The sequence below is a fragment of the Heloderma suspectum genome, chromosome 15 (genome assembly GCF_057233095.1).
Source record: "Heloderma suspectum isolate Gila_16-S chromosome 15, 16-S_ref, whole genome shotgun sequence".
Classification (NCBI taxonomy): Eukaryota; Metazoa; Chordata; class Lepidosauria; order Squamata; family Helodermatidae; genus Heloderma; species Heloderma suspectum.
Genome location: NC_139472.1, coordinates 2951442 through 2976421, shown reverse-complemented (window position 1 = coordinate 2976421; position 24980 = coordinate 2951442). Strand labels below are relative to the sequence as shown.

The 24980-nt window shown below is 49.6% G+C and overlaps 1 protein-coding gene across 1 annotated transcript; it reads left to right on the top strand.

Moving 5' to 3' along the window:
* The first annotated feature begins 203 nt into the window (after nucleotides 1-203).
* Nucleotides 204-23942, top strand: ALDH4A1 (aldehyde dehydrogenase 4 family member A1). Its single transcript, XM_084822184.1, has 15 exons — nucleotides 204-320; nucleotides 4351-4444; nucleotides 5354-5446; nucleotides 6308-6355; nucleotides 6731-6886; nucleotides 7522-7671; nucleotides 8895-8969; nucleotides 10387-10574; nucleotides 12786-12859; nucleotides 13916-14112; nucleotides 15633-15680; nucleotides 20348-20500; nucleotides 21448-21569; nucleotides 22057-22175; nucleotides 22935-23942. Exons 1-15 carry the CDS (start codon nucleotides 280-282, stop codon nucleotides 23045-23047), a joined length of 1671 nt encoding a protein of 556 aa, XP_084678310.1. The 5' UTR covers nucleotides 204-279; the 3' UTR covers nucleotides 23048-23942.
* Nucleotides 23943-24980: the final 1038 nt, after the last annotated feature.

Genomic DNA, 24980 nt, shown 5'->3' with positions numbered 1-24980 from the left:
GGGAGAAAGTCTGAATATAAATATATTAACTAAGGAAGCTGATCTCTGGAGGCTAAAAAATGCTAATAACGCTTGCATGTAGAGTTGTGGGTTGCAACCAGAAAGAGGAGCGGAATGCATGCCGCGGGATGTTCTCCTCTGGCAAAGGCGGGGATGCAGAAGCCCCCCTTTCCTAAATAATGGCTCAGTCCGCATTAAGAGGCGGGGGGGGGCGTTTCAAGCGTGCCCTGCTCGTAAGTCTGGGATTCCCCTTTGCGAACTCTCCCCCGAGGAAGGAGGATGTGGCTGCCTGTATTGCGGAGGACGCTGCGCAGGGTGGGGTGAGTTTGGAGGGGTGGGGAGGGGTGCGCTTCCCCCCTGACCCCCGATCTTCGGGGGGTGTCCGCAGGCTGAGACCCTCCCCCGGCAGATTGACCTCCCACCTAACCATGCAACGCACACCGTGGGCTTCAGGTTGGGGTGCAGGGGGGACCCTCCCTTCCCCTCTGCCAGTGCAAAATGTATGGGGGTCCCCTGTGTCCCTGCTTTTGGGGCGGGTGTTCTTGGAATAAGCTTTATTTCAGGACCGGAGCCCCTAATTTTAGGTGGGTCTTAGCAATAGCCCCCCTGCGCAAACTCCGATGCCCCTTCTTAAGTGAAGCCCGCCTCTACTTTTTTCGGGGGGAGGGCATCCCAGGGACCCTTCCCTCCCAGAATGACTTACACCTGTGGCCCTTTAGCTGCTGTTGGACTCCAGTTCCCACCAGCGCCACCCAGCAGGGGTGATGGGATATGTAGTCCAGCAACATTTGTCGGTGGGGCACACATTCCCCTACTCCAAATTTGTATCTTCTATTTCAGCTTTCCCCAACTTGGGGGAGATGTTTTGGACTACAGCTCCCATAATCCCTGTCTCTTGGCCATGCTGGCTTGGGCTGATGGGATCTGTAGTCCAGCAACATCCTTGGGGGGCACACATTCCCCACCCCAAATTTATATCTTCTATTTCTGCCTTCCCCAAATTGGGGAAACTGTTTTGGACTACAACTCCTTTTATCCCCAGCCCTTGGCGGTGCTGGCTTGGGCTGATGGGAATTAGAATCTAGCAACATCTGGGAAGGCTACTCTGCTTGTTCTCCCCAAACAGCCCTTGCCGCTGCTGTTTTCATAAACAACCCCCTCCCCAAATTGCACCTCTGTGCTAGCAGGCCCCCCTTATCTTCACCTCCTTATCTGATTTATTGGACAGGCAGGTGTGGCTGTTGGACTGGCCCCTCTTGTGCTATCTGAAGATTTTGGGATTTCCACCTGTGTGGCTGCACTTCAGTAAACTTATTTTGTGGGTGGGTGGGTGGGTGGTGTCTTTAAAGCAAGGGGGCTCTATACTTACCCTGTCGCGGGACATTAGCCTGATTAGCCTGGCTCTGGTGTCTATCTCTAGAAGCCCTTCAATTCCCAGAACATTTCCCTGGCCCGGAAAAGCCCACTTCCCCAAGTTCAGATAGTTTGGAAAAAAACAAGTTTCTCCCCCCGCCCCCGGCACACTGCAGGACAAGAGCTTTGAAAGGGACAGGGTGTTGGCTCTGATGAAACTTTTTGGCATGCTGGCCTCAGGTGGAAAGTTTCCTCTTTTTCTCTCTCCTCCACACATCAGCAAAATTCGTTCCACGGGGTTAATAGATGATCTTAACCCTAAGATAAACACATAGAGCGAAAATGCCTGCCTTTCGGCATTCCGTGTAATTTCTAGGTAGCAGAATTTTAACAAATGGACAGGTTCGTTTGGGAGAAGCCACTCCTTTTGACTAGGTTGAAATAAACCAAATAAAACTGAAATCATTTCTTTTTTATAGTTAATTTTTTGTCGTAAAATTTCAGCAAAACAAAACGAAGGAAAATAAAAAAATTGCAGCTGCGTAGCTGTGAATGTATAAATTTCAATGCATGCATATGAAATGTGAATATATATATATATATATATATATGAAAATACAGCTTTCTAAGGATTATACATAAATGTTAACAAAAGCCAGCCAAGTATTTATATAAGTATCCACTTGCACGTGTCGTCTATATACCACCCGTTCAAATATTGAAAGCATTATGAGGTCCTCCATCTGCTGGACTCACCACTTTCCACGGAAACAAATTTCCGAGATGGCTTACACTTCAAAAATAATGTTTAAAAGCCATTAAAAACAACAACAAACAAATACAAAGCAAAGCTAAAACAACCTAGCAGATTAACAAAAGATTTACAAATAGGAAGGGTAAGGGAAAAGGTTTCGTCCTTCGTTCTTAACATATGGTGATCGATAATAGCAGAAATTACATTTTTATTATTAGGCGTTGTGTTTAAGGCTGTGTCCAGAGAACAGCTGTAACTGAAGTAATCCTGCAGAGCTAAATTATTTGTTTGTTTGTTTGTTACATTTCTATCCTGCCTTTCCTCCAGCGAACCCGAGGTGGCATACATGATCCTCCTCTCCATTTTATCCTCACAACAACCCTGCAAGGTAGGCTAGGCTGAGAGTCACTGACTGGCCCAAAGTCCCCCAGTGAGCTTCACGGCCAAATGGGGACTAGAACCTGCGTCTCCCCAGTCCTAGTCCAGCACTCTAACCACTATGCCACACGGGCGTGGAAATGTGTGTGTTCTCCCCATCTTCCGCTGTGGCCAGTGGTCAGAAACGCTGGGCTGTAGTTGCCAGGCTATATCTTCAGTTTATCTCCTAATTGCCTCTCATTAACACCCCTTCTTTGCAACCGTCTCCAAGGCCTCTGCTTTCTTTATCTGCCCCGAGCCTTTCCTTATGGCTGTTATCAGAACTAATAAGGGCTTGGACTTATCAGCATAGCACGAGATAGCGGCACGCAAGGAACAAAGCCGCCCGTCACTGGGGAAGCAAACACATGCACCGCGCGCCATTCTGGACTTCTTGCCCTGAACTTGGTGTAAGTCTTTTTGTTCCGAAAGTCGGCCGTGCGGAAGAGAATGTCAAACTTTGTCCCAAGACGCACAGGTCTAGTTACTTGAGCGTGCAGTGTGCTGACCAAACGGTTGAACCTTGGACTTCAAACACTGGACAGGATGGATGGATTTGGAGAGGCAGCGCAAATCTCCTTGGGACAGTTTGGGTGGCGTTTTGCCTGACCTCCTTGGGCATGCCAGCTTCTCATAAGAAATAAAGCGTGTTTAAAAACCTTTTTTTTAAAAAAAAGGAAAGAAAACAAAACAATGCTAAAATGGCAGAGGAGGGTAGATATAAAATCAGCGGCAAGCTGGGCCAGTTTGAGTCTTGCTTTGCTTGGTGTTCTCAGTTACAAATTCTGTACCGCTTGTTTGTGAGGTTTGCAAAAAATAAAGTAAAAATAAAATATAGCAGCCTGATAAAGCGAGTATGGACAGTCTAAGGCACTGTTCCCTAACCTGGTGCCCTCTTGGACTTCAGTTCCTATCAGCCCCACCAGCATGGCCAGTGGTCAGGAATTCTGGGAGTTATAGTCCAAAATGTCTCAACTACAAGTTGGGGAAAGTAGCTCTACGGTTTTGCTCCCATGGAGGTGGCTGACCACTATGAGTAACAGATGGTGGCTTACATGGCTGAATGCGACCACAGGAAGAAAGCTTAAAAAATTCCCCGCACCTAGAAAGCTAACATGTGAGGAGGAAGAAAGGTTCTAGCCTAACCGTAAAGGAAGGACTTCTTTACATAAAGGAAAGACTTCTTCACACAGCAGATGGTTAAACTGTGGAATTCGCTTGTACAAGATGTGGCAATGGTTGCCGATTTCCATGGCTTTAAAAGGGTATTAAACAAATCCTTCCCCTTTTTATATGTTGTGTTGTATTATGTTTGTAATTTTGGAGTTATCATTTTAATGGTGTTTATATATTGTCCTGTTTTGTATGAGTTGTTAGTTGCCTTAGGTTCCTTGTGAGGAAGAGAGGGATATAAATTAATATTAATAGTATTCATGGAGGATAAGGGTATCGATGGGTACTAGTCATGATAGCTATATATAATATATATATATATATATATATATATATATATATATATATATTCCTGCATTGAGCAGGGGTTGGACTCAATGGCCTTGTAGGCCCCTTCCAACCCTTCCATTCCATTCCATTCCATTCTATGATTCTATGATCTCCATTATCAGAGACAGTATACTGGGGAACATGAGCGGGGAATGGTGCTATTGTGCTCATGTCCTGCTTGTGGGCTTCCCAGAGACATCTGGGAGATCTCCCCGTGATCCTTTGAGACCTGAACCTCTCTCGAAGCAGTAAATAATTCCAAATTGGATTTGAGGGAATCCAGTTCATGCCTGGCTCTTTTCTTCCCTTCCCTTCCCTTCCAGGCTGCGATGGCAGCACCGTGCAGCTGTTGAGGTGGCCAACGAGCCCGTTTTGGCCTTCACGCCCGGCAGCCCAGAACGAGCGGCTCTCCAGAAGGTAACCTACTGAGGAGCTCCAGGCATAAGGAGCAGCAAGGGAGAAAGTACAGGGGCAGGAGATCTGTCTATTTATTTATTATTACATTTGTATCCCGCCTTTATTCTTCTGGCAAGGAGCCCAGGGTGACTCGCGTAGCCCTCTCCATTTCATCCTCGCAACAGCCCTGTGAGGTAGATTAGGCTGAGTGTCAGTGACTGCCCCAAAGTCACCCAGTGAGTTTTATGGCTGAGTGGGGGCTAGAACCTGTGTCTCCCGAGTCCCAATCCAGCACTCTAGCCACTTCATCATACTGTCTGCCTGTGGGGCTTTGGGAGGGAGCTCCAGGCATAAGGGACAGCAAGAGAGAAACGCTGGAGGTGCTAAAGGGAGGCTCTGTGACAGAGTTCCAGGCCTAATGGGCAGCGAGGGAGAAAGAGTGGCAGACCTGTGTGTGGTGTGGAACAGCTGATCTAGGCAAGCGAAGATCCCAGGTAGGGAGAGTGAGTGTGGGGCAAGCTCAAGGGGAGGACTCTTCCAGTCAGAAGAAGTTTGATAAGCTGGATATGATAAGAATTGAGAAGCTAGCGTTAGGGGTTTGAGGAGGAGTGTTGCATGATCTGAATGATTTATTAATTTATTTAAAGCCTTTTCATCTTGCTCCTCAGCCCCCAAAGGCTCCCAGAGCAGCTTACGTGCCTCAGTAAAACAAGACAATCTCTGGCCTGCAGGTTCACTGACAAGGACATGACATGCAAGGAAAAAGGGAGGGGGAGGGAAGAGGAAAAAAATGAAGTCTTTCAGCGGGGCTGGTGGGATGGCCCTGCTTCTCCCTCTCATCTCCTTCTGCACAGCCCGATGGGATGGGATGGGATGGGAGAGGCAAGTGACTAATGTGATTTCTTTAAAAAACATTTCCTGCTCTCGTAGGCTCTAAGCGACTTGAAGGGCAAGACCGAAGTCATCCCGTGCATCGTTGGAGGCGAGGAGGTGTGGACGGCCGATGTAAGGTATCAAGTGTCGGTGAGTTCTGCTGGCAAGTTCCTGATATTGGTGATGGTGGTGGGGGGAGTGTTAATGCTGCTCTGTGCAGATACCAAGCTGTAATGAAATCTTTCCAAAAAGTTGTAAAAATGTAGCTTTACAATTTCATTTGAAAAAAGGGCCCTTGATGGTGCTCATAAAAAAAAAGAGTCTAAAGGCACAATCCTGTGCATATTTAGACAGAAAAAGTCCTACAACTCCCAGCATTCCCCAGTTAGCATGGCTGGCTTAGGAGTGCTGGGAGTTGTAGGGCTTTTTTTCTGTCCAAACACGCATAGGATTGCACTCTAAAGGGGTATCTAACAATTAAATGCCACTTAGTTTGCAAAAGCTGTAATTGTAACAATTGTTCATTGTTAGTGGATTCTGTCCTAACTCTGTATAACTGGCAGTTTGCTTTTGCTTTTCTTCTTTATTTAATTTCTTTATTTATTACATTTCTATACCACCCAATAGCCGAAGCTCTCTCTTTGTCTTTCGTAAATCCAGTAGCCTCTGTAATTGGAAAGGTTTTATTATGAATCTGATAAATACGTTCAGACATTATGCAGGTGGTTTTAAGCTGGGGAGAAATGCTTTCCCTAAATTTGTTCCCGTCATGGCCTGGGTGGCCTCTGGTGATGCAAGCTCCTGTTTTATTGTGGCGTATCTGGGGCTTGCGTGTCTACTCAGAAGTAAGACCCATTCAGTTCAATAGAACTTAACCCCAATTGCAGCTCTGTACATACTTACCAGGGCATACCTGGAACTTGCATGTCTGAGTAGACATGCATAGACGTGAAAAGTAAAACAACTCGACCTCTTCAATGTTTTTTTTTTCCTTCGTTCTTTTTATCCCAGCCTTTCAACCATTCACACAAAGTGGCCAAATACTGCTATGCAGATAAGGTGAGCGCTGCCCGCTTCCGAACCCGTGTCTGGTGGATTTGCTGGTCTACACAAGTGGTCTGCTGTTGCTGCAGTTGCAGGGCTCGGGCGCACAGGCGTGCCACAAGCAAATAAATCAAATAACTATGAGCTCCTTTGAGCATCTGGGACAGCTTGCCAACTGTCTCTGAGCATGCCGTGGGATGGGGAGGTGTTCCAGCATCGCGTGAGGGTTAAGCCTCGGGTTAGGGTTGGTGCGAAGCCTAGCTTGGGCAGACAGGCTGCGTGGTCGTACAGAAAGGCTGTATTACCTGGACAGTAGAGTGGGGAAGGAGCTGGCAGAAGCAAGAGTGGAAGGGGCTGGGATAGCCGCTTGCCTTCTTACCGCCCCGCCAGGGTCTGTTGAACAAGGCCATCGATGCTGCTGTGGCTGTCCGGAGGGAATGGGACCTCCGGCCCGTCCAGGACCGTGCGGCAGTCTTTTTCAAAGCCGCCGACATACTGAGTGGGCCCCGGAGGGCGGAAATCCTGGCCAAGACCATGATCGGGCAGGTGAGCGTGAGACCGGGTCAAAACTGTGGTGGGCCCCACGAGGGATTCTGGGAGCCAGGTCTGGCCTTCGGATTTGGCAGCCTTTATTGGGCTGCGCTGGCAAACCTGGGGAAAACCCCATGTTAATTGAAGGTGTCGGGGGGAGATAGTCTGGCCCAGCTGGGATCGCGTGCCTGCCCTCTGGGGTTTCCCAAATATCCACACACCCTTCACCTGGTTACTCCTCTTCCCCTCAGCCACCGATCGGTTGGTCGGATCCCAGCTACTGTGCAGCCTTTTCCTTCATTCTGAAAGGTTGAGGCGCGCCTCCTACCGCTTAGCTATCGACAGTATAAGACCTTTATGCTCAACTATGTTGATCTTGTTGGCAGTTTCGCCCCGCACGCTGTTGGAATGCGGCCCCTGAAAGCTGCTCTGAATCGGAGTTTAGCCCTTGGGCCGCAAGAGGTTCGGCACCCCAATAGACTCGGTGTGGAGCCCCTCCGATTACCTCTGTTAAGGGGCCAACCAGCAGCCTCTCTTGGGCAGAATTCTGCTGGCGGTTGCTAGTTGCCGACCCCGGGTGCAGCTACTTTCCTTTCGACGGAGCCTTCTCTTTCTAAAGCTGTCGTGATCCCCCCTGCTTTAAATTCCAGGCCAAAACAGTCATCCAGGCTGAGATCGACGCGGCAGCAGAGCTGATCGACTTCTTCCGTTTCAACGCCAAATATGCCATGGAACTGGAGGGGCAGCAGCCCATAAGTGTCCCCCCCAGCACCAACAGCATGGTCTATCGGGGGCTAGAGGTAGGACGGAAGGCCTCGATCTGGAGCCCCCTGTGAACTGGTCAAGATTGAGTCTGGTTTGATTCCTGCTGGGCCATGCTTCCGAACTTTTGAAAGTTCAGCCTGAATTCGTGGGGAGCCTGGCAACAAAAGTTCCCCGTTTATGGGGTTTTTTTTGGGGGGTATGTTCTGAATTTCTGGGGTGGGTTTCTGAAACTGATCACAGCTCCTTTGCATCTGTGTTGGGCCGGGAGACTTGATTTCCCCCCTTCCCCCCGTCCCAAATTCCCTTCGGAATGGGGCATTTTGGCCACCAGCTCAACCTTGCTCTGAAGGAGATCTGGTAAGTTTCACCCCCCCACACACTTGACACTAGCCAAAATGTGCCCCTCCCCTTTCGCAGTGGTATATAATCTCCTTTAGAAAGGTGAGTGTATAAAGTCCTTTATGAATTACACGCCGGTGCATATTTTCTCTTGCTACGCATAATTTGATGGCTTTTTAGCAAATAAGGAAGTATAGAAATATTAATGATATATAAATAATCCTGCTTTTGCTAATCATGGGGGAGGAGCAAGGGTGCGTTAACCCCCCCCCCACTGGAAATCTTCATTTCTCCCCACCTTTTTTCCTCTGGCTCTTGAAATTTTGACAGCCATCGCCCTCCTAATTTCAAGCATATCTTCGCAGCATGAGGGCTAGAAACTTTCTGCTATTATTGATGATGATAATTTTTAAAAACCACAGAAACTTTTTCCCTTTCCCTTCTGAGTTGAAAAGCTTTTAAAAGATCTGCTGGTTTTATTGTTAATCTGTGTGGCTGCTTTTGCTTTTCTTTGTATTTGTGCTTTGTTTTTTTTAATGGCTTTTAAACGTTATTTATTTTTGAAGTCTAAACCTTCTCGGAAATGTGTTTAACGTTGAACGTGGCAAGTTGAGAGGTTTCAGTTTTAGTCTGTTATTTCAACCTAGTTGGAAGGAGGGCTATAGAAACTTTATCGGGTTTAAAAAGAAAAAAAGGAAGCTGAGTTCTCAAGAGCCGCCCAGTCTCACCTTCCTGTGCTCCCATGGAACCACAGCATCTCTGCCACCTTGTATGTAAAATACATAAATACTGGTAGCGTTTGCTCAGGTCTGCTTGCTCACACATGTCTTTCCCCCACGTTTCTCCGAGAAGCTTTTCCCCGTCTTTCTCAGGCTGCCAATTCACAGTGTAATTTGTCCCTTTCCCCCCACTCCTGCAGGGTTTCGTGGCTGCTGTCTCTCCCTTCAACTTCACCGCCATCGGAGGCAACCTGGCGGGAGCTCCGGCTTTGATGGTGAGCATCGGCGCATGGAGGCTGGGACAGTGCCTTGGCTGTTCCCCCCCCCCCCCCGAGTGGCGCCTTGGATTTTTAAGGAGAAGGGCTCTTCTTTTGTGTGTATTGCTGGAGCCAGCTGCGAGCTTCTGATCACTCCCTGCTGGCAGCTGAGCTGAGAATCACCAGAGAAGTGTGCCAGTTTTTAGCACATACGTGTGCATGCACACACACACACACACACATGTATGTGCACACATATGTACATTTACATGCACAAAGTTAGTTCTCTGGTCCATGTACAGCTTCAAAACCTAGGAGACAAGCAATAATAAAACAAATCAGACAAAACAAGTGGAAGCATGTAATAAAAACATCAACAGGGATAAAGAATGCAGAGATCTAAAACGGCGGGGGGTGGGGGGGAACATGGGTCTTCCAGAGGTTGATGGACTCCAGCTCCCATCAGCCCCAGTCAATATGGAAGAGATTATGGGAGTTGTAGTCCAGCCACGTCTGGTTCCCTGCCCTTGATCTGAAAGCATGAAAAACCATTCCTAAAATGCCTAAGAGAATATAAAGGTCTCATGAAAGGCCACAGTGTAGGCGCTGGACGAACCTCCCTGGGTAGAACATTCTGTGTTTTTGGTGCCACCACTGAAAAAGCCCACGCCTTAGTAGCCACCTGCCTCGCTCTGTTGGGTGCTAGGAAAATCAGGGATGTGGAGAAGTGAGGGTGGTCTGTAGAATCCGGGTTGCCCTCTAGCCTTTGTCATTCAGTGCCTCTCCTGCTGTAGCCCTCAGCAGCTAGAAATTAGAGATAGTCTGCTGTTGTACATGGAGGTTTCACTCCTTCCTGTCATGGCTAGCGAAGGACTTAAGAACACTTCTTGTTCAGACCAAAGGTCCAACAAGACAAGCACCCAACCAGATGCCCCCAACGAGATGCCCCCGAGAAGCCCAGAAAGCAGGCGTCCTGATCAAACATTCCTCTGCCAGCCTTTCTTCTTCTTTTTAACGATTTTAATTTGTTTGCCGTTTATAACAGAACAAATGAGAGAGGGGAAAAACAACAACGAAAAGACCATTGCAAAATTTTAAAAAGCATATCCATTCACAATAACTGTTCACAACACCATTAATGAAAAGAGAGAAAAAATGGGCACTTCTGTTTCAGATCTGTACATTAATATCAGTAGTCCAGATATCTAAGCATTGAGATGAAATTGATGACTGTAGGATATATGTTCATATGCCGCAAGAGAAGTAAGGTCTTCTGAATGATAGGTGGCAGACGTTTATCTTTAAGCATTCCTGTCACCATGAGGACTAGATCTTCTTGGGGCATAAAAAGAGGCATGCCAAGAAGAGGACAATTTCTCACTCCCTCTTTCTTAACCTGACTTGCTCCAGCTTCTTTTCTTTCCCCCCTTCCCAGGGGAACGTGGTCCTCTGGAAACCCAGCGACACGGCCATGCTGTCCAGCTACGCTGTTTACAAGATCCTCTTGGAAGCAGGCCTCCCTCCCAATGTCATCCAGTTCGTCCCGGCTGACGGCCCTGTTTTCGGAGACACAGTGACCAGCTCGGAGCACCTCTGCGGGGTCAACTTCACTGGCAGCGTGCCGTGAGTGCAGGTTGTTGGGATCAATAGTGGGTTGCGTGCGTTCGTGCGCGCACATGTGTGGAGTCCTGCTTATTATTGGTTGCAAGGTGCAGTTAGAAGTGGGCCAAAAATGGCTGAGAGGTTGCAAAGATGGACGTTTGCTGGATATGCCCTCGTGGTCTAAGCCTTGCGAGTTAGATCAGGATTCCCCATTCCTCTAGTTGAGGGAAGTTGTGAAAGAACTGTGAATTCTAACCGTGGTCCCTCCTTATGATTTTATGTATTTATTTTATTTACAGTATGTTTACTTTGCTCTTCAGCCAAAAAATTGGTTTGTAAGTATTAATAATGGGACAGTCCCTGCCCTGGAGCTTACAATCTAAAAGACACGACACAAGAGGAAAAGGCGTTGTGGGGGGAGGAGGAAAAAGAGCAAAACTCAGGCACTAGTTGTCTGTTTCAAAGTTTTTATGGTGTTCTTTCAGGCAGGGAAGGGCAAAGCAAGCTCCTTGCAGGTGTTCCCTCTGAGGCCAGGTTTGTCTCCCCCTTGCTGTGATATTTTTCCTGGGAGGCAGGGGTGCATTTTCCAGTGGTTTTTTTGTTGTGCACTCTTGAGCATTGGTGGAGTGTTCATGCCAATGAGAAACCCACTGGAGACTGGGCTCCTGTTTCCACCCTGCGCTCCGCCTTGCCCATCCTGTTTTTTTAGGTCGATGAGGTTGGGTCCGTGTTCCAATCTTCCCAACCTGGGTTGGGGTGCAAGGTGGAAAATCGAATTTTGGATATTAGAATTGTGTGAAGGACGTGGCGATGGCCACTGACCCTGGGTGCTTTTAAAAGGGTGTTAGACAGAATCATCGCATATTTCACGATTGATGGCTGGTACTTACAACGAATATATACATTATCTCCAGGAGCAGGGACAGTGTGCCTCTTCATAGCAGCGGGAGCGTTTTGTGCCGGAAGCACGTCAGCAGGCGCAAACGTTGCTCAGCTTCCTGTTTATAGGCTGCCACTTCCTGGAAGTCATATTTATGTGTTGCTCAACTACCTGGAAGTCGTATTTCTGGGTTGCCCAGTTTCCTGTTGATAGACTGCCACTTCCTGGAAGTCATATTTACCGGTTCCTCAACTTCCTGTTAATAGGCTGCCTCTCCTGGAATGCATATTTACGGATTGCTGAACTTCCTGGAAGTCATGTTTATGGGATGCTCAGCTTCCTGTGTATATGCTGCCACTTCCTGACAGTAGCAGCCACGAAGAGGCAGTGAGAGAAGTGCTTCAGTTTATTCTCTCTCTCTCTCTCTCTCTCTCAATTTCTCCTCTTCTTTTTGATTTTGAGTGTGACCAAACCCTTGCTTTTCAAAACAATAAAAATGCTAATGGCCTCGCACCAGGAGTTCTACACTCCGGCGCTAATTTATGAGCTTCCCCACCTCTAAGGAGCAGGGCGCATCCAAGCGTGGCATTGCGAAGGGCTGGTGGAGGCCTCGGTGCTTGTAATGGGCTGGCGGTCTTTTTGCCAACCGGAGATTGCAGGCGAGCCGAGGCGCGCGCAGTGGAGGGGGGGTTGCAGAGGGTGAAAACGGTAGGACCCCCCAGAAAAGAGAGAACTGTGTTTGGAGGGAGAAAGCACCACTGACACAGCTCCTGAGAGACCTTACGAGGCTGGCGAGCAATGGAAGATAATTTAGCACCCTAAGAATGTCAGGTTTTTGATTTTTAAGTTTCTAGTTCCTGTGGCTGCAGGTGGGTGGAAATCTGAAGGTGTCACAGGGAGCGTTTTCTTCGTAACCTGATGTTGCCGTGATCTTCCTGTGCAGTGGGGGGCAAGCGGGACCCCTGCAAGGGGTGGGGGGTGGGGGGTGGGGTGGGGCTAAACAAAAGAAAACTCTGCCCCAAGGTGCTTACAGTAATTTGACAGTGGGTAGCAAACAGAGAGAGGGAGAGGCAAGGGCTATCAAAGGATGAATGTGAGCAAATGTAAGTTGGTTTCCGTTCAGTTGGGGGTGAGGGCTTAGGGAGGTTAAGCCATGAGCCCCATGGCAAAGGCTTTTTTGGAAGGATCGAAGTGAGGGAATGTCAGAAGTGGCTTTATACCAAGTCAAATGGTTTGTCTACCTGGCTCTGGCTCATCTACTCTGATTGGCAGTTCTTGGGCAGGAGACGGAGGCAGATACTTTCTGGCCCATGAAGATCCTTCCCCACCATCTCTCTTTCCCTCCTTCTTAGGACCTTCAAGCGACTCTGGAAGCAGGTCTCCGAAAACCTGGACCGGTACCGCAACTTCCCACGGCTTGCTGGGGGTAAGAGCCTGCATATTCCCCCCCCCCCTTTTCCACAGAAGGCGGAAAGATGCTAGTTGTTTTGACATCCCTCGGTCTTAAGAGTTGTTATCTGACTTACAGCAATGGGAAGCTGTTAGTTGTTCTAGCTTCCCTTGGTCTTGAGGTCCCATGCGCCCCTGCACCGATGCTGCCTTGGCCCCACTGGGGCAGCCACCGTTTTGGCCTCCCAGCCTCTTCCCCTGGCTGCAGCTTTATCTGGCCCCCAGGGCTGGGTTGGGAAAGCCGTCTGCCCGCCGTGTTGAATTTCCACAATGTCCATTGTGCCGTTGCTTCAGGGGATTGTGGGAAATGAAAATGGCGGCCGGTTTCCCAGGATCTGTGGCCAGGTAATATCACTGCAGGGGGAGGAGACCAACCAGCATGTTGGGGGTCTCCTCAAACATGGAGTGGACCCTGGTCCTGATGAGTAAGAGAGGAATGCTTGGAACGCAGCTGGAAGAACCATTGTTGTGCCGGATACGATATATCGCAAGGATATTTCATGTTGCGAGGGTACGGGATTCATACGGGATATTGCACGTTGCAAGGGTATTATATCTAAGATATTGCATGTTTCAAGGGTATTATATTCAAATAGGATGTCGCATGTTGCGAGGATATTATATGTGGCACGGAGATCGCTCTTTCTCATTTAAAGATCCCTTTGCGTGTTGCTTTCAGCTATTCATTTTTCTGAGGGCGGGGGCAAGTTTACAAGACCGAAGTTTTGAAGCGCTGTCTTTTTGGGGCAGCCCCTTTGAAGCTGAGGAAGTTCTGTGTGTGTGTGTGTGTGTGTGTGTGTGTGTGTGTGTGAGAACTTGGGAGTTCTCTCCTGCCCTGTTTGCTGCCTTCTTTGGGGGGTGGGGGTGGGAGTGGGGGGTGCAGAAGCTGACTCCCCCCACCCCAACCCTGAGCGTCATAGAGTTGGAAGATACCTCGGGGATCGTCTCGTCCAGCCCCCTGTTCAAGGCAGGCTCTGCACCAGCCGCCTTCTCCCAACATCTCGCGTTTCTCCCTCTCTCCCCCCACCTCCAGAGTGCGGCGGCAAGAATTTCCACTTCGTCCACGCCTCGGCCGACGTGCCCAGCGTGGTGAGCGGGACGCTGCGCTCGGCCTTCGAGTACGGCGGCCAGAAGTGCTCGGCCTGCTCCCGCCTCTACGCCCCCGACTCTCTCTGGCCCCGCATCAAAGCCCAACTCCTGGAGGAGCACCGGGCGATCAAAGTGGGCGACGTGAGTGGGGGGGCGCTGTTCCCGCCGCAGGGGCTTCGTGGCTCGGCAGGGGGCTGATGGGATTAGCTGGCTGCGCTGGCTGGCTGCTGATTCCTATTGAAGGTGCCTCTTTGTCCTGTGGTCCCCCGCTCCCCGCTTTTCGGCTTTCCCCACAAACCCCAGATACTTTCGCTCGTCCTCGGCTCTCTCTTTCGGCCATCGAGAAATTAAGTTGCCGTTGCCGAAGACTAATCGAAAGAAATGGGGGAGTCTTGCGTTCCCTTCCTGGCCCCCGTCTTTATATCAAGGGTGGGCAACTTGGGGCCATCCAGTTGTTGCTGGTCTGCTGCACAGGCAATGGTGAGGCATGATGGGAAGTTCTAGGCCAAAACATCTGGAATGCCGCCAGTGGTGCACCCTTGCTTTAAGTATTACTGAATCCATTTCCCCCCTCCCTCTATGGCACCCCCCCCTCAAGCTGGTGCCTACCAGTTGTTTGGGGCAACAACACCCAGCTTTCCTGACAATTGGCTGCAGCTGATGGGAGTTGTAGTCCCAAATATCTGTAGGGCACCGGCGCGCCTCCCCTGGGGCCACACAGCCTCCCCCAGCCTGGGGCCCTCTTGATGTTCTGGACTACAGCTCCCAGCATTCCCGGCCATTGGCCATGCTGGCTGGGGCTGATGGGAGTTGTAGTCCAAAGCCTCTGGAGGGCGTCAGGCTGGGGAAAGCTGCTTTATGGTGATAAAGGAACTGGCTCTGTTGTGTTTTGATGCTGCCTTCTACTAGGTCAGGAGATTTGTCCATCCAGCCTGGTGCTGCAAACTGGACTGATAGGACTCTCCAGGGTGTTGGGCAGGGATGGGTCTTTCCTGTCCCCTGCTCTTGACTGATTGCTTTAAAGTATGTTTCTCTTGGTCCTCAGCTGAAAAGACTCCCAGAATGGCTTGCATATAATCAGTAAAACAAGACACTCTCTGCCCCTGCAAGCGTACAGTCTAAAAAGATATGACATACAAGGAAGAAGGGATGGGGAGGGAGGAGGAAAAAAATAGGTCTTTCAGCAGGGCTGGTTGAATGGCCCTGCTTCCCTCTCTGTCATCTCCCTTCAGTACAGCCTGCTGGAATGGCTGCTGGTGGGGACGGCTGGGGGAGGAGGAGACTTCTTGGCGGTGGCCTTTTAGGACTTGAGGTCCTTTTAGTGGAGATGGAACCTGGGACCTTACGGATCGAACTGGGAGATGTCGTCATCCAAACTTTGTCCCCTACAGTCAGTGTCTTTGTTGGGCATTGGGTGGGAATGAACTGCAGTTGCTCAGCTGGGGAGGGCCTGTGGCTTAGCAGCAGAGCCCCCTGCTTTGCCCGCTAAAGGTCCTTGGTTCGACCCCCCACGTCTCCAGGCAGGGCTGGAAAAACTCCTGCCTGAAACCTCGGAGAGCCGTTGCTGCTGGTCAGTGTCAGCAAGCATGAGCTAGATGGACCAAGGGTGTAATTCAGCTTCTACTGTTCCTTACATTGTCCTTGTTTGGTTTCCTCTGCAGCCGACGGAGGATTTTGGAACGTTCTTTTCTGCTGTGATCGACAACAAGGTAACAGACCTCTGTCTTTTCTCATGATGGCTCTCATACTCACTTTATCCTTTCGGGGAGGTTCTTTGCCCGGCTAGGTTGACGGTGGAGTCTACCCAGCTGAAAGCGTCCATGTTCAGGGCGAGGCCAAATTCTGCATTCCAGTGATTTTTAGTTTGCTGCTTAGTCCTGGGAACCCTGGAGCATCTCAGGCTTGGTTTGCACATGCCTGGTGTCATCGCTTGAAGACCACCAGGTCACGCCGTGGTTCATATGTGTGCGTGAATGTACCACTGCATACTGCAAGTAGAGCTTTCGTATTACCATTTTTGCATGTGTGACCTGACAAAAACTTCAGGATCTCAGGTGGGTGAACGAGAGAGAGAGAGAGAGAGAGAGAGAGAGAGAGTTGAATGGGGTACGGCCACCCTTGAAAGCCCAGGTCCACAGCCTGGGGGTCATTTTGGACTCCCAGCTGTCCATGGAGGCTCAGGTGTCAGCTGTGAGCCGGACAGCGCTGTACCAACTCCATCTGATATGGTGGCTGCGCCCCTTCCTTCCTGACCATCTGCTCCCATCGGTAGTACATGCCCTGGTCTCCTCTCGTCTAGACTACTGTAATGCGCTCTACGTGGGGTTACCCTTGAAGACGGTTCGGAAGCTGCAGCTGGTACAGAACGCGGCGGCTCGCCTGATTAAAGGCAGCCGCCGGCGAGATCACATCACTCCAGCGCTGAAGGAGTTGCACTGGTTACCAGTTGTTTTCCGGGCCAAATTCAAGGTGTTGGTTTTGACCTTTAAAACCCTATATGGTTCCGGCCCAGCCTATCTTAAGGAGCGCCTTCAGCAGCACCAGACAGGCCGCTTAACAAGATCAGCCTCGGATGGCCTTCTCTCTGTCCCATCAGCCAGGACAGCTAGACTGGTGGGGACGAGGGAGAGGGCCTTCCCTGTGGTGGCCCCCACTCTGTGGAACTCCCTCCCTAGGGAACTCTGCCATGCCCCCTCTTTAATGAGCTTCCGCCGTGCATTAAAAACGTGGCTGTTCAGGCAGGCATTTGGGGTGGGTTAGGGTATTTAAAAAAAAAAATTATGGTAGAATTTTATTGTTTTAAACTGTTTTATTATATGTTGTACATCGCCCAGAGTGGCTGGGTGGCCAGCCAGATGGGCGATTAATAAATTTAATAAATAATAAATAATAATCTGTTTGTTTATGTTATTTAAGGAATCCAAGGCAGCTTACATGATCCTCCTCCTTCGCGTTATCTTCACAACAACCCTGTGAGGTTGGGCTGAAAGTCTGTGACTGGCCCAAAGTCATGTGATGAGCTTCAGGGCCCAGTGGGGACTAGAATCCGGGTCTCCGGAGTCCCCGTCCAACACTCTTAACCACTCCATCGCATTCGCTGTTAGTTATTATATTCTTAATCCGCACAACAACGGAAGTTCTTTTGGCCTCATCTTTGCCTCTTGCTTTTTTCCCACCCTCATCTTTGCAAAAACATATAACTCCACTTATATATATACCGTTCCTTCTTATCCCAGAAGGAATGGTAGATCATACACAAATCGGGATGTATGAGTAATCAGTTTCAGGCTGTTTTTGACCAGATTGTACTCAGTTTGCACCTCCCGGAACTGGATGCAGACCTGGATGCCGCCTCTGGCCAAAGTCCACATGCTTCCGAACTTTGCGATGTGATTCGCGGCACAAAAAAATGCAGTTGAAAAATGCGTAGTTTTGAAATATGCGCATAAACGCTCTCTAATCAATGGGAGGAAAATGCGTTCCTCTCAAGCGTGTGCGGTCAATGTGTACATTTGGGAAAATCCACACGAATTTTTGTGCAAAAAAGAAAACACTCCAAAGCTCGCAATATGATAAGGGCATGAGTCAGAACAAGCTTTGAGGTGGAATTTGGAACACTTCTATGAGCTTAGGTTTTGCTGATATGCACATCCTTATGTGCAAACCCTCTTCTGTGCAAGCAGCATTCAAATTAGTGGTGTGTTTGTGTGCGTGTGCGCGCGGATGGGCCTTATTAAAATCCACAAAGATTCCTCCTGACTGTAGCCAGATCATAGCCTGTCCCCCATGCCTTCTAACAACGGTATTTATTTAGTATGTAGGTGTGAACCGCCCTTCAGCCAAATGGCTCCCGGTAAAATATGCACACGCTAATAAAATTCATACGACACATAATACAATGGAACAAATCAGTCCATAATACAACCAGCAATCATGTAAAAAGACACCAACATTCTAAGCAGCCCATGGGGGTGCAAAAACGTCTTTGCTGAAAAGATAATACAGTAGGAAAAGGCGCACTTCCTGGGGTTTGTGTGTTCTGAAGCAGGGTGCCATTGCGGAAAAGGCCCTGCCTCTGGTCACCCTCAGATAACGGAGGCACGTGGAGAAGATCCTGTGCTGATGATTTTGACATGTGGGCAGGTTGCTGTGGGAGCAGGTGTTCTTTAGGTACCCAGGAAGTCCCAAGCTGGGAAGGGGCTCTGAAAAATGGGGGTGGGGGTTCCCCCAAAGAACCTTGGCACATTTTGCTTCTTGAACTTGTAGGCCCGGTTTGTTGGTGTTGGCTTTTTGGATTCCCTGAATTCAGGGTCTCTGTGTCTTGCACTAGCGGGATCTGTTAATGCGTTACTGATTTTGCTTGATAGAAACCGGGGTAAATTTGGAGCAGGAGGTCAGAGGTGTTCTACTTGGCTGGGGCCGAAATGGTAAACTGAAGGTTTGTGGATGGAAATTGGTTTGGTTTTTAAAACAAACAAATAAATAAAAACACTGAATATGTTCAGGATTCACAAAGAATGTTATTTGCCATGCTTTGGAGTGTAACTTTTAAAGAAGGAGTTTATGAACCCCCAATTTAGGGGTGCAGCTTTGGGGGGGAGTATTTTTAACGGGGAATCTGTAGGCTGCAACAGTGTAGGTCCTTCAACTGACCTCTCCCCCCTCCCCCGGCCTGACTCCCTGTTCCATTGCATGTCGTGCGGCCGCCCACCCTCGTCCGTCCTGCCTTGTCCCCTTCCCTGGCTCCCCCATCTTGGGGGTCCTGTGTTCCCTCCTTCCATCTCTCCTTGCGCCTTCCCCTCTCCCCTTGTTTGCTATCTCCACCTCCCAGGAGCCTGAGCTCTTCCGAATGAAACCCTGCTGAGATTACGGCTGAGCTGGCAAGCGCTTTCTTTAAAAACGTATTTTCACAGCTTAAGAGGAGGCATCTGTCAATAACGATAACCCTGCTACTCCCACCTCTGCCTTCTTTCTTCCCCCACCCCCTGGTCTCTGTCTGCACGCTTCCCTTTCTAGCACTGGGGACTCCTTTGAAGTCCTTTGCTTCCCCTGTTGAATTGAGCTAATCTCTCGTCACGCCCATCGGGTTCGGGGGCCGAGCATTTTGGCTGCCCAGGGAGCCTTCTTTGGGCTGACGCTGCAAGTTTCGTCCCCAGGCATCCACCATTCCTCTTGGTTGCCCAATATGGCTGCTGTCGTGTTTAGTTGCCCACATGGATCTTTGTTTCCTTGATTTCTTTTCATCTTGAGCTTCGTCGTCATGCCAGCCTGGAAGGTGGGTTATGATACTTGTAAGCTGAGCTGGGGCAGTTTTGGGCAGTGGTGCCGCCATTTGGAATTCTCCCTGTGACATCCCTGGAGCCCTTTTGGAGTCTTGGAGCCCTTTTCCTTACTTCAGCATCCCACTAGGTAATGTGTTGGTGTATCAAGCCCTAAACAACTTGGAACCAGTCGATTTGAGAGAGCGTCTTCTCCTTTCCCACCATGCCTACTCACTGTGGTCATCGGATCAGGCGCTCCTGATGGTTCTGCATAGACCTGAAGTCTGCTTGGACTCCACTTGGAGTGGGGGCTGTAGCATATTGGCTCCGTCTCTGTGGAACTCCCTGCTTGTTGATGTAAGGCAGGCACCAGCGTTGCTTTGTTTTCGATGCCTGCCGAAGACATTTTTGTTCCAACAAGCCTTCGCGGACTGACTAGCCATTGTTTTATTGGCGCAATCTGATTTTAAAGGCTTTAATTCTGTCTTTCAATCTTTTCTTATTTTTCTCCCCTTTTTATCGACTGCCAGTAGCTAAGCCTTACGTGAGGCATTTCAACCTTTTAAAATGGGGCGGGGGGAACTGCAAAAACAAAAAACCAGGAAACGATTGGCAGTCGGGGTGAAGGGGATGATGCCAGGAAAAGGGGGTGCAGCCATCTGGAGAACCTCAGGCGGGCTGGATTTGGCCCACCGTTCTGAAGTTGGATACCCCTGTTATAACTAATGCTCCGTGGGAAAGAGGTTCTCTGGTGAGTGTTGGCTGCAGAGCTAGTTGGCTGCTGGCCTCCTCCTGATGGGCTAGCTGTCCTCAACTTCCAATTTAGGGGGACCCTCGAAGGATGTTTTATTTATTTATTAATCGCCCATCTGGCTGGTCACCCAGCCACTCTGGGCGATGTACAACAATAAAAGCAGTTCATACAATAAAATTCAACATTAAAAACATCACATTTCTAAAATTACCCTAGCCCGCCCCAAATGCCTGCCTGAACAACCACGTTTTTAATGCGTGGCCGAAGCTTTTGTTTTCCTTTTGTTGAGCCGGCTGTGTGAAGGTGAGCTAAGTGTGCATAGGTCTTGGTCTCAGGCACACCTTTCTTTCCTTTCTTCCAGTCTTTCGAGCGCATCAGGAAATGGATCAAACATGCCGAGACGTCGCCCAACCTCAGCATCCTCGCTGGGGGCGCATGTGATGACAAGGTGGGGTATTTCGTCCAGCCATGCATCATCGAGACCAAAGACCCGAAGGATCCCATCATGCAGGAGGTGAGTTTTGGGGGGGGGCAGCATCTCTGCTGCTGCTGTTCTTCCCCGAGGGAAGGCTGAGCCCCCTCCACAAGCCATGTGTATTCCCCACGAGGCCCAAAGCCAGGCTGTGTGCACTTCTGCATAAGAACTGGAAACTTCTATTGAGGTTTGAGTGCTGGCGAATCAAAGGTTGCAGCATTGAGCATCATTCTTTTGTCAACAAATTATTCTATATTTTGTCACCTTGAAGACTGGTTCCCATCTGCCCCAGAACTAGGTCTAAGGGATGAAGTTATTTACAGGAGGGGGGATTTCAGCTGGACGTTAAGAGAAATATCTTGATGGTCAGAGGAGATGAATAATGGAACTACTTCCTAAGATCTGCCTTACCCAGTCTGGTGCCTTCCAGGTGTTTTAAACTACATCTCCTAGCATCCCTAGCCTGTGGCTATGCTGGCTGGGGCTGATGGGAGTTGAAGTCCAAAACAACCTGGAGGGCATCGGGTTTGGGGCCCACAAGGTCCCTTCCAAGTCTGATTCCATTGGGTAAAATCTTGTCTACGTTGACGTAGCTGTATAGATAGAAAAGGAAACAAGCTTGTCTCCAATGGAACGAAAATGAACGTGGAAGCATGCATGGGCTCTGTTGTTGTTGAAAACTGTGACTGTATGCGGCATGAAATGCTGATGAGCACCTATCATCTTTTTAAGACCACATCTGTAAATAGAAAAGGGATATAAAGTCTTGAATAATTCTCCAGAACCATAAATATCGTATGGACTCTTAACAGCCATTAAGAGCCAAATACATTTATTTGGCTATTTATTAACAGCCAGATAAATGCAGAATCTCCAGCCCAAAGTTCTGCAGAAGGTTCGACAGCCTGCAGCAGTGGCCTTTCCAAAGCTCCCCCTTCTATCCTTTGGTTTTCTTTTTCTCCCCCGCTCCCTGCCTGCCCGTACAGGAAATTTTTGGGCCGGTCCTGTCGGTGTTCATCTACCCGGAGAAGCAGTACAAAGACATCCTGCAACTCATCGACAGCACTTCTCCCTACGGCCTCACAGGGGCGGTGTTTGCTCAGGATAAGTAAGCACTGGTCTGGCATTCTTCTTTTCTTCCTGGTCTCATCCTGACCACAGTTGGCGGTGGGGTGCTGAGGAGGCGGGGCGAGTATGTGGGTGGGGTGCAAGTAATTTGTTTTTTTAAAAAATCTGGGTTTGGGGCACGTGTGTTAGGCAGTGGCCCTCTGCCTTTTCAGAATTGGGATCCAGACTTAACTCAAAATATGTAACCAAATAGATAGCTTTACCTTTATTATCAAGATTGGTCCTCCTCCCTTTCTCTCTGCCTCTCTGCCTCTCTCTCTCTCTCTCTCATTCCCCCTGCTGTAATGGGCCGTATCCAGCCCATCTTAGCACTGCAATTCTAGAAGGCCCACAGTTCGCACAAGGGCAGTGCACGCTCCCTTTGGCCTACCCTGAAGTACAGATGTGGGACTGCCCACCGTGTTACCGCGAAGCCTGTACCAGGTTTTTCCGTCTTTGTCCCCACCCCACCCCCACGTTTCCCGTAGAGCCGTCGTCGCTGAAGCGAAAAAACTGCTCAGGAACGCGGCCGGCAATTTCTACATCAATGACAAGTCCACCGGTTCCATCGTGGCCCAACAGCCGTTTGGCGGTGCCCGCGTTTCAGGTGCGCTGGGGTGGGGCACGGGTGGAACTCTGCACCCAGGGCGGGATGGAGATGAAAGCCTCGCCCCACGGGGATGCGGTGGTCAGTTTCGAAGTGCAGACGCTCATCGTGCAGTCTCCATAGCCAGGCTGCCAAGGAGAGTCCAAAAATGCAGGGGTGCGTTGATCCTGATCGACAAACCAGTTCCAGAAGTTTTCATCTCCAGCAGGAGTGGGTCTTTGGTCAAGCAAATGGGTCTGAACTGCCCATCCAAGACCAAGCCAGCCCAAAATACTTCGCATCGCTACAAGAAACAATATATTGTTGTTGGCAAAATCCATTTCTCCCTAGCTACTGTGAGCAGGGTCAGCCCTGGTTAGTACTCGGATGGGAGACTGCCTGGGAATCAGGGTTCCTGCACTGAGCAGGGGGTTGGACTCGATGGTCTTGTAGGGCCCTTCCCACCCTATGATTCTATGATTGCAGCTAAGCTCAGAGGGAATGTCGGGGGTGTGGGGTGGCAAACGACATCCGCATCTCTGCTAATAACGAAGCGCTGGTGCTGTGTCCCTGTCTGCCCTGGCCCATTGCACCACGGCCACTCCAGGTCCCCTGCAGTTCCTGCTCCAGCTAGGTCTGCTCGGCAAGCCTCATGGAACGTTGCGTTTCCAAATTGCTCTTCGCGCCAATGAGGTCTAGTGACTTGGGTTTCTTTGTTTAAATAAAAGAAAACACTTGCCCTTCTCAGAGGCCTGTGTGCATTTCTTCCTTTGGAAACAGGAACGAACGACAAGCCTGGAAGCCCCCATTACATCCTGCGGTGGACGTCTCCCCAGGCCATCAAAGAAACCCATGCGCCCCTGGGGGACTGGAAGTACCCATACATGCAGTGACGCGACCCTGGCAGTGCCTTTCGCCGCAATCATATTACCGACGCGCAGAGTTGCGGATCTGCTGGAGCCAGTCTCTCGTAATGCACAGCTGTCTTTAGGAACTAATGTCCCTCTGTAGCACTTAGACTGTATCATTTCCCATTTGGGGGGAGTTGGCCGAACTAAGTGTTGCCGTTTGCCTTTGAAAACAAACCCCTCGGATGGAAAACCAAGCAAAAAAGGCTCCCCGATTTTAACATTGCCTTCTGTCATCCAAGAAGAACAGGTGAATGTCTGACATTGCGGCACTAAGCACTCTTGACCTGGGTTCCTAAAATTTCATGCCCCTCTTTTTTCCCCTCTTTTTTTCCTGCCCTAAATTGTGCCTCCCCTACAAACACAAGCACACACCTGGAGGCGGAAGAATACTTTCTTGGCCATGAGCAAGTTTGGGTTTGTAGATAGGGCTGGAAGAAGAAGCCATCCCAAAAAATATTTTTAAAAATGTTATAGCAAGGGTGAGAGGTAACAGCTTCCTTCCGCTCTCTGAATGCTGCTGGAGCTGTATTTTATGCGCACAATCTCTGTACATATTTTTGTAATAGAACTCCGAAGTCTCAACACTGGATACACCCAGCAAAACACACGTGCGCGCGCACGCCAACAACCTGGGCTCAGTAGATCCTTCTTAGGTCATTCAGCTCCCAGACTGGGAACGACAGGCTGAATTTTGGACTTGATCGTCGCAACTCAAACGTTTTGATTGTGCGTGGAATAAAGATGTTGTGATGAGCCTCGACTGTTTCAACGGCCCCCTTAGAAGAGCGAACGGGTGGAGATGAATGTTGTGGTCTGTGGGATGAGTTACTACTTATACTTGATCATTAATGACTGCTAATAAAGGTTTCTAAAAAGGAAAGGAGGGCTGTGTATGTGGTTTTCCCTTGAATGAGATGGTTGTAGGCCCTTGGCATGTGGTGCGCACACACCAAAGGGATGGGGAGAGTTTTTGCCCGTTCCAAACTTTGCAACGCGTTGCAGCATTTCAGAGGGAAATGGCCTGACTTCTGCCCATCAGGAGGATCGTTACGGCATCCCCAGGGCTCTGATGGAAATGGGTCGCAAGCCGTCTCGAACTTGGGTGACCCTCCAGATGATGTTTGCTTCAACAGGGGAAACAGACCTGCCTTCGACCAGATGAAATACAAATAGGGTTCCATGCAAATGTCAGCTGGAGCTCGATTTGGCTGAAAAAACTGAGCTTTGCATGGGAAGGTCACAGAGGACATTGCTGGGATGGTTTATGGGACCAGAGAGATGTTTGTCTCCTGCGAGCTGATTATCCTTGCTGGTTTCAGAGATACATTCCAACTCACATCTATCTTTTGGTGCAAGAGCTGCTTTGCTGGGCCAGTTCAAAAGTCCACCCAGTCCCAGCACCCTGTTTCCCTGAGTGGGCAGCACCAGGGCAAAGCCCGTCAGTAGGGCATGGAGCTCATGGCTGACCCCCTATTCTTTGCCCCCCTCGTAAGTGACGGTGCTGGGGATTTTTCAAACATTATATAGAAAGGGTAAGAGGTAAGGCTGTTACTGGTAGAGGGCCCGAGTTTGAGTAGCACAGAAGCTGAACTAGGGATTAGAAGCCTCCCTTGTGAAATCCACATCCCTGCTGGAGGGGAGCCATAATTTAGTGGTAGGGGGCATGTTCTGAACGCAGGATGTCCCAGGTTCAGTCCCCGGCATCTACAGCTAGACCTGGGATAGAGCCTGTCTGGAACCCCAGAAAGCCACTGCTACTCAGCATAGGCAACTTCTGGGGATCCGGGGTCTGCACTGTAATTGCCACTGAAACCTGGCAGCAAATTCGGTGGTGGCGTGGGCTGCAAAAAAGGCGGCCGGAGGGGGGGCATATATGGCCTGCATGCAGCCCACCCTTGGTGGAAATGGACAACGC

Coding starts and splice junctions, on each gene's coding strand:
- ALDH4A1 (XM_084822184.1), top strand. CDS start 280: ATGTGGCTGCCTGTATTGCGGAGGACGCTGCGCAGGGTGGG. Junction 4,445..5,353: donor AACGAGCGGCTCTCCAGAAG/GTAACCTACTGA, acceptor CTGCTCTCGTAG/GCTCTAAGCGACTTGAAGGG. Junction 15,681..20,347: donor CTGCTGTGATCGACAACAAG/GTAACAGACCTC, acceptor CCTTTCTTCCAG/TCTTTCGAGCGCATCAGGAA.